At 46.5% G+C, this 8,533-nt stretch overlaps 1 protein-coding gene across 1 annotated transcript in view; it reads left to right on the top strand.

The window, feature by feature from the left end:
- The first annotated feature begins 1,027 nt into the window (after window positions 1-1,027).
- NPTN (neuroplastin) overlaps window positions 1,028-8,533 on the top strand; it is a 121,003-nt gene continuing 113,497 nt past the window's right edge. The window contains exon 1 of the mRNA XM_032776600.2: window positions 1,028-1,217. Within this exon, the coding sequence (XP_032632491.1) occupies window positions 1,130-1,217 (88 nt within the window). The 5' untranslated portion in view covers window positions 1,028-1,129. The remainder of the gene's footprint in view (window positions 1,218-8,533) is intronic.

The raw sequence follows: 8,533 nt of genomic DNA, 5'->3' as shown, positions 1-8,533 counted from the left end.
GGCAGAAGAGTGTAAAGGTGACCACAGACACCCAAGAGGGTAAACTAGGATCCACAAACACCTGGAAGGAATATCACTTAGAACAGTGTGGAGGCACCATGAATGTGAAACGGTTCCATGACTAACATAGAATTAATTCATAAAAATGGAGCTCTAAACTGAAGGATTTTTTTTTTTTTTTTTTTTTTAAGTCTATGGTTTGCGTCAGTCTCAGGAGATGGCCTATCTGACACAGACTTGGGTCCATCCTCATGAACCCAGTAGGCAGTAAGCTGGCATGATGAGACAGTCTAGGCTGGTAACTATAATATACAGAATTGAATGAATGATGTGTGAATAAATATATATATGGTGTGTGGTTAAGGAAAAGTAGTGATAGGAATAAGTAGTGTAAACAGCGTTGTTGCTTTATCTTTTGCTTATTATTATATTTCATAATATGTGGCATCTTGCTTATTTCTTAATAAGAATCCTGCTGGTTTTTTATTAATTGGTATAACATGAGGGCTGAGCTGTGGAGGGGAGGTTGGCAGTTAGGGGGTGCGGCAGGTATCGGGGGGCTGAGCTAGGGCAGGGGGTGGGAGTTTAGAGGGATGCAGCAGGGATGGGGCTGAGCTGGGGAGGGAAGTGGGCAGTTGGGGGTCGCGGCAAGAAGAAGGGGAGTACACATCATAGTATCTTTCCTACTATCTGAACTTAGAGCCAAAAAAATTGAGATATACTAGCATGAAATTTTCCTAAGCTTTAATTGACCACTTAGATCTGATACGCTGCCACCAAGAGAACATCTTGAGTGCCTGATTAAACTTGGTCTCCAAAACTTCCTGGGATCCCAAGATAGGAGGTGCGGCAGGGATGGGGAGCTGAGCTGGGGGAGGGGAGGTGACAGTTAGGAGGTGCGGCAGGGAAGGGGGGGCTGAGCTGGGGGAGGGAAGGTGACTGTAAGCTACCGCAGTAGGTTGACCGAGCCGGTGAGGTGCCCGTGCTGTCACGTGACACAAGTCACTGTCTCGCGAGACTTGGAGCTGCGGTAGGAGGTCGGAGGCAGAAGGACGGAGTCGATCGCTTCTCCCTATCGTCTCCCGTCCCGCCCCGGGCCGTGTTGTGCTGTGTCCGGCCTGAGAGGAGGATGTCGGGCTCCGGGTCGTTCCCCCTCGCGCTCTGCCTGTTGCTGGCTGCCGCCAGCCTCATCTCGGGTCCCGCCGCAGCAGAGAACGGTGAGTGGGAGGGGAGCAGGGTGGGGGCGCTGGGAAGGGGGAGGCTGTGGAGCGGAGCAGGGTACGGGGGAGGCCAGGCTGGGGAGAGGAGGAGCAGGGGGGCTGTGGAGCGGAGTAGGGTATGGGGGACCTGAGGGGGGGAGGTTGGGGAGCGGAGTAGGGGGCCGGCGAGCGGAGCAGGGTACGGGGATGGGGGGGCTGGGAGAGGAGGAGGAGTAGGGGGCTGTGGAGCAGAGCAGGGTATGCGGGCTGGGAAGCGGAACAGGGCAGGAGGAGATAGGAGGTCTTGGGGGCAGAGTGGAGGGAAGGGGGAGTCTAGGGATCGGAGCAGGGCGTGAGACGGGGAGGCTGAGTTCAGCCGTTACCACTTTAAATACTTAATGCCAAGATATAACTATATAATTTAAAAGTATACTTGTGCTAATAGTTATGTGAAAACATGATGCCTTGAATGAATCACCCCACTTAAATCTCTGGTGGCCTTTTTGAACCTGTTCTTAATAGCATAACCTGTTAATGCAGTGGAAATATTATTTAAACAGTCAGTAGACAGGTCAGTGTCTTCAGATAAATACAGTCTGCAATGTCAAGAACCATAGCTTTAAATCACAGTTGCTTTCTGAATTTTTGTACCTCAAGGAGCTTCTGAGGCATGTAATGTCCTATGCAGCATTTGGGGTGCTACTGGTAAAATGGAATGTCTCTGTCCGCCTACTAAATCTGCATCTGCTGAGCTGCTTTAAATGATTTATAATGGAATAAAATTGTAGTTTCTTAGCAACCAAAAAGAGATGCTCTGATAGGACCATAAAGAAAGAACTGTTTGTTTTCTCATAGGGTAGCGTGTGCTAAATCTAGCATAGCATAACATCTCCCTAGTGTGAGTTTGCAGCTAAGTGCATGACGGTGGCAATGTAAAGCAGGGCCAAGAGCCTGGGTTAAACGAGTGAAACTCTAACATCTCAAGGAAGGTTATGCAGAGTTTATAAAAATGAATAAGAACATAAGAATGGCCCTATGGGTCAGACCAAAGGTCCATTTAGCCCAGTATCCTGTCTTCTGACAGTGGCCAGTGCCAGGTGCCCCTGAGGGAATGAACAGAACAGATAATCATCAAGTGATCATCCCCTGTCGCTCATTCCCAGCTTCTGGCAAACAGAGGCTAGGGACACCATTCCTGTCCATCCTGGCTAATAGCCATTGATGGACCTCTGTAACATGATGAGAATGATGAGATGTGATCCTAAAGCTAGTGCAGAGGTTCCCTAATTGTGGTATGCGAAATAGTTGCAACTGGAACCCTGTAATGGGGTGTTCTGTCCCCTTTAAAAGGGTGAAACCTGGGGCTAACCAGCCCCTATTCCGTGACCTGATTCTTTAAGGAAACAAATGTTGAAGGGAGCAGTGAACTGACACCATCTGTCAATCAGACAGATACTTCCTTAACATGATAACATCCAGTGTGTAGATGAGGCTCAGGAGGAGAACCTGGAGAGGAGAATTGCAGGGGAGCATTGAGTTAGGAGGGAGGCTCCTTGGGATGGGAACTAAAAGCAGAAGGGAGATTGTGCAAAGTAATGCATGTTGGAACACATAATCCCAACTATACATACAAAATGATGGGGTCTGAATTAGCTGAATTAGAAAGATCTTTGAGACATTATGGATAGTTCTCTGAAAACCTCTGCTCAGTGTGCAGCAGCAGTCAAAAAAGCTAACGGAATGTTGGGCACCATTAGGAAAGATAAGAAGACAAAAAATATTATAATGCCGTTATATAAAGCCATAGTACACCCACACCTTGAATACAGTGTGCAGTTCTGGTTGCTCCATCTGAAAAACGATATGTTAGAATTGGAAAAGATACAGAGAAGGGCAAAACACATGATGGGGGGAATGGAACAGCTTCCATATGAGAAGAGATTAAAAAGATAGGGACTGTTCAGCTTGCAGAAGAGACAGTCAAGGGGAGATATGATAGTTCTATACAATCATGAATGGCCTGGAGAAAGTGAATAAAGAAGTGTTATTTACTCCTTCATGTAACACAAGAACTGGGGGTCACCTAATGAAATTAATAGGGAGCAGGTTTAAAACAAAGAGGAAGTACTTCTCCAGACAGCGCATAGTCAATCTGTGGAACTTGTTGCCCAGGGATGTTGTGAAGGTCAAAAGTGTAACTAAGTTAAAAAAAGAAATAGATAAGTTTGTGGAGGATAGGTCCATCAGTGGCGGTTAGCCAGGCTCTGGATGTTCCTAAGCCTCTGACTGCCAGATGCTGTGACTGGACAACAGGGAATACATCACCTGATAATTGCCCTCTTCTGTTCATGCCCTCTGAAGCATCTGGCACTGGCCACTGTCAGATGACAGAATAGTGGGCTAGATGGACCACTGGGCTGACCCAGTATGACTGTTCTTATTGGTGTGCTGGGGGAGCCTGTCTGAATCACAGCCCAGCTCTGAGGTGGGAGAGGGGCCCAGTATGAGAGTCCAAAGTTCACAGGAGCCTCTAGGATCTAGGGCTGGAGCCTGGACACTGGTGGGCTGGAGAGGTGTATTTGAATCACAGCACAGCTCCATGAAGGAGGGCTGTGCAGTCCTTTTATGAAAGGGGAAGGAGTTCAGACCAATAACCAGGGCAGGAGGAAACCTGTGAGAGAGACTGTCCCGTAGGCCAGGGCCTGCAGTGAGACTGACAGAGCTCTGTGGCCCAGAGGGAACTGAAGAGGGTATCTGGGAACCTAAAGTCTTGGAACAAGGGTAAATTGGAGCTGAAGTTTCCTGGTGCCCAGGTAAGAATCAGAGATTCATTATCAATAGAAGTCAGGCCAGATGGCTTCCTGACAAGGAAAAGGAAGAGATGATTAAACTGTCATAGGGTGGGGCGCTCAGTTTTGAATTTAACGAAGTGCTGCTCAGTAACTTGCGGTTAAGAAGAAGAGAGGACTTTAGTCTGATACCTGACAGAACTTTGGGATTTTTTGATGCCCTTCAGCACTAAGTATCTGTGCAAGCATTTTTCCCCCTAATTGCCACTAAAAACAAGTATAGGACAAACCTCTGTGTAGAACTGGACCTCTGACAAATTTATTAGTATCTCACCTAACATAGCAACTACTGTATATTCTGTGAAGCAAGCACACCCTTCTCATTAATGGCACTTTTAAAATTTTCTCTGAGTTATTCAAAATGTTTAATATTTTTCTTGATTTTAAACTTTGTAAAAAGTAAACAGAGTAAATTTTGGCTCATGTTCAACAATAATCCAGATTAGAATTAAGCAGGAATTTCAAATTTAAATTAGACAAATTAAAAAATCAAGCCATTGATTTAATTTAGCGGCATGTCAAAATATATCAAAACATCATTTGACATATTGCATTGTTTTCTATAATCTGAGTAACATGACCAATGTAAATTAATAATTCATGCTTTTGATTCACTGACTAAAAACCCAAGTTGTTTTATGCGATACATGAACCAATAAGTTTGTGAACAGCTGAGCTGGTGAGATGTATGTATCTAGGTGGGTTCTGCACCCAAAGAGTATACTAATGCAGTTGTAAAACACATAAAAATTAGCTAGTATGTATTAAGACATAGCTGAAGTTATAAATGCTGTAGGGCTTAGAGGTTTTAGTGCAGAAAGATGGGACTGCGGATCTATGCCCCTTTTGAAATATAGATCTAAAAGGAAGACAATCACTTACTATAAGTAAGGCTAAGATTTTGTCACGCATATTTTTAGTAAAAGTCACAGGCAATAAAGAAAAATTCATGGAAGCCAGTGACCTGGCCATGACGTTTACCAAAAATATGCATGACAAAATGGGGAGCTTCAGGCTCCATACAAGGCCTGGCTCAGCGATACAGGGTCTCCCCAGTGCTGGTGGCTCCAAGCTTGGGACACTCCTGCCACCTGCAGTGGCTTGGTGCCCCAGCATAACCCTGCTGCTTGCTTTGGCTTGGAGCTTTGGAGTTCACCTCCGCCCATGGCGTCTCTGTGCTACAGGGAACCCCCGCCATCTGCGGCGTCTCCGTGCTGCAGGGTGCCAGCGTGGGGCTGGGAGTTGCGGGGCAGCCCCCAGAAGTTCCCAGGAGCCCCACCATCTGGGAGCTGCAGTGTACCCCTGCCTCTGCCCTGGGTGGGAGCTCGGGGCCCCCACAGTTCCCAGCTGCCAGCGGTGATGGGGGACCCTGCAACTCCCAGACACCGGGGCTCAAGTCACGGAGGTCTCTAGAAGTCATGGATTCCATGACCTCTGTGACAAAATCATAGCCCTAACTATAAGTCACTGGTTTTCAATGTTTTCTTCTGGCTTGCAAAGGTTATTGTTTTTAGCATTTACTTTGCAGAGGAATGCTACTATTATCTTGTCAACATAGGTCAGTTCTGTTGACTTGCCTCCTGCAAATTATTGGTTTAGAATAACTAGTGAAGATCCCTTCACATGCTTATTTGAGAACCTCTGCCAAATAAATCAATGAATGGACACTTGGAGAAGATATGAAATCTTTAACCTATACAGTTTGGAAGTCTGAAAACAGAAGACATGACAGCACTGCTGAATCTTATGCGGCTAAAAATCCTCCCAAACTTTCAGAACCCATTTAAAATGGATGAATAATGTAGGCTTTCTTGCAAGACTAAAAATGTGCAAAGCTAGAAGCTAGGATTTTTAAGACAGTCTAAGGGGGTTAGGTGTCTAATTCTGTGGGGAATAGGCAGCTAAGTTCCTGAGATCCCTGTAAAAATGCTGGTTGGAACATGCTGTGGATAAGTCTGATCTCCCTTCAGTCATAGAAATGCTGTCTGACTCTTGTGGTCAGATTACTTTCCAGGTGTCATCTCTATTGGGTTTATCTGTCTTTCTGTTATGTTTCTATTTTATGTGAGTGAAGTGAGGGGAGCATTGAGTTAAATGGGCCATATGCTTGTAGCTGTTGTTTTATAGAAATGACAGGCAGGATGTAGAATGATGGGACTGGATATAAATCTATATAGACTGCATGCAGATCTGCAGCATAAATGTTTGCTTTGTGACAGTGAGTACCGGTCTTCAGATTAGTGAATGTTGACATAAAGCTGGGGTTAGGCTGAAGTGTTTAGCACTGTAGCGCACTGATCATGATTTCTGTTGCTGGCATAAAGGCCTAGCTAGCCAGGTAATATCAGGAATTAGTATAAAGCAAGTCCTTTTAGTCACAGAACTAGAATCCTAGTTCAGGCGTGTGGTGTTTGGATGGAGTAGACCAGGGGTTGGCAACCTTTCAGAACTGGTGTGCTGAGTCTTCATTTATTCACTCTCATTTAAGGTTTCATGTGCCAGTGATAGATTTTAACGTTTTTAGAAGGTCTATAATATATAACTAAACTGTTGTTGTATGTAAAGTAAATAATTTTTTAAAAAAATGTTTAAGAAGCTTCATTTAAAATTAAATTAAAATGCAAATCCCCTTGACCGGTGGCCAGGACCCGGGCAGTGTGAGTGCCATTGAAAATCAGCTCGCGTGCTGCCTTTGGCACACGTGCCATAGGTTGCCTGCCCCTGGAGTAGACTAAGGGTATGGCTACACTTGGTAATGTCCAGCGCTGGGAGTTACAGCTGTGTTTGTACAGCTGTGTAGGGACGGCGCTGCAGTGTGGCCACACTGACAGCTACCAGCGCTGCAGTGTGGCCACATTTGCAGCAGTTGCAGCGCTGTTGGGAGTGGTGCATTGTGGGCAGCTATCCCACAGAGCACCTCGTCCCATTTTGGCGCTGTGGGTTGTGGGAAGGGGATCAGCAGCTGCTCATCAGGTTGAATGGACATCTCAAGCGTGTTATGTTGCCTTCCAGGTATTAGGAGGGGTATCACCATACCTTTGTCTGCACTCTGCTCTGGTTTTACACATTACTCCCTAGGCTAAGGTGAACCACCTTTAAATTGCCGGGAATCTTAAATCCCCTTCTGTTTGCTAGCCAGAGGTCTGTTGGAGTGAATCAATCAATCAATCACCTGACCTTGCCTCCCGCCCAAACGGAGCCCCAGCATCGCAGCAATGCCGGCGCAGACTCTCATCAGTGTTTTGGCAGAGCTGTGCAGTCAAGCTTCCTCAAGCGTAGAATTATGATCACCTATGGCAGATATCAAGTCATGTTGAAGGAGGGCCTTCATGTGAACGGACGCGTCTGCAGTGCAGGGTAGAGTAAGGATGCGAGTGCTCAATTGCAAAGCTCGTGAGAACGCATTGTCAGGGCTTGCATCCCCAGACCTGCCGTACTTGATCACGAGCTGGATGCATACATTGGGTTGAGCCCCACTGTCAATGCGAGGATCGATGAGATAGTTAGTTGCAGAGGAGGAGGGAGAGGGTGTCGATGAAACTGAGAGTTGATGTCTGGGGGTGGTGGGAGATACCCCGAGTCCAGGAGGCATGCAGCCAGAGCTCTTCTCAGCCAGGAGGAGACTAGTCCGTCGCGCGTCGGATTCTTGTTGGTGAAGAAGAAGCAGAGAGCATGTTCCGGAAGCAGCTTTATTTTAAGGAGAAAATGTTTGAGTGTAGGAGGGGGCGGGGGTCTATGGCTGCCTGATGCATGCCTAGGATGTGGAATTAGCCATTGATTATTGTTTGGTCATGTCGCTAGGTTAACGGACCTCATCTCATTTTCATTAAAGTTACCCAGAGCTGGGCAATTTGCGCATTTATAGGAGAGAGTCACCTTGGTCCTTGTCTCAGTCAGAGGCTGAACGTCCGTCGCCATTGTGCAGTGACGGATGGGGCACATTGCGCACACGGTCTTGCTAGGACCAGGCGGAACTCACTTGCGGCGGAGAGACACCATCCTCTGCTTCCAGCGAGTGACCCGAGCAGCGAAATATCTGGCATAGGTAAATCTGTGGAATATGTAGGTATATGTTCAGAATGCACTGCTTCCCCAGTGCTCTATGCTCTTACCCGATGCAACAGCAACCCAGTGAGCTGCTTATTCAATGCGCTCCCGTTCACAGGGGAGTCGCTGAGCAGAACATGATTCAGGTGTACTGCATGTGACATTGTGGGGGTTGAGTGTTCAGTGCACTTTTCCCAGCTGCTCTCTGCATTATACCAATGCATCAGAACCTAGTAGGCCTGATTCACACTCGTCAGTGTGAGTCGTGGCAAAAAGGGATCCATTAATCAGCTCTTCCAGTTACTCACATGTCTTCCTGCTGTGGCCTCTCTTGCATGTTTGTACTGTGCTTAATGTGCTACAAATAGTCGACAACTCCTTCATGATTATAAATGCTAGCCTCTCTAAAATGTTCATTTATTTCTTATTTTAAGTGTC

The sequence above is a fragment of the Chelonoidis abingdonii genome, chromosome 9, assembly GCF_003597395.2.
Source record: "Chelonoidis abingdonii isolate Lonesome George chromosome 9, CheloAbing_2.0, whole genome shotgun sequence".
Taxonomy (NCBI): Eukaryota; Metazoa; Chordata; order Testudines; family Testudinidae; genus Chelonoidis; species Chelonoidis abingdonii.
This window is presented reverse-complemented; position numbering and strand designations above follow the sequence as displayed.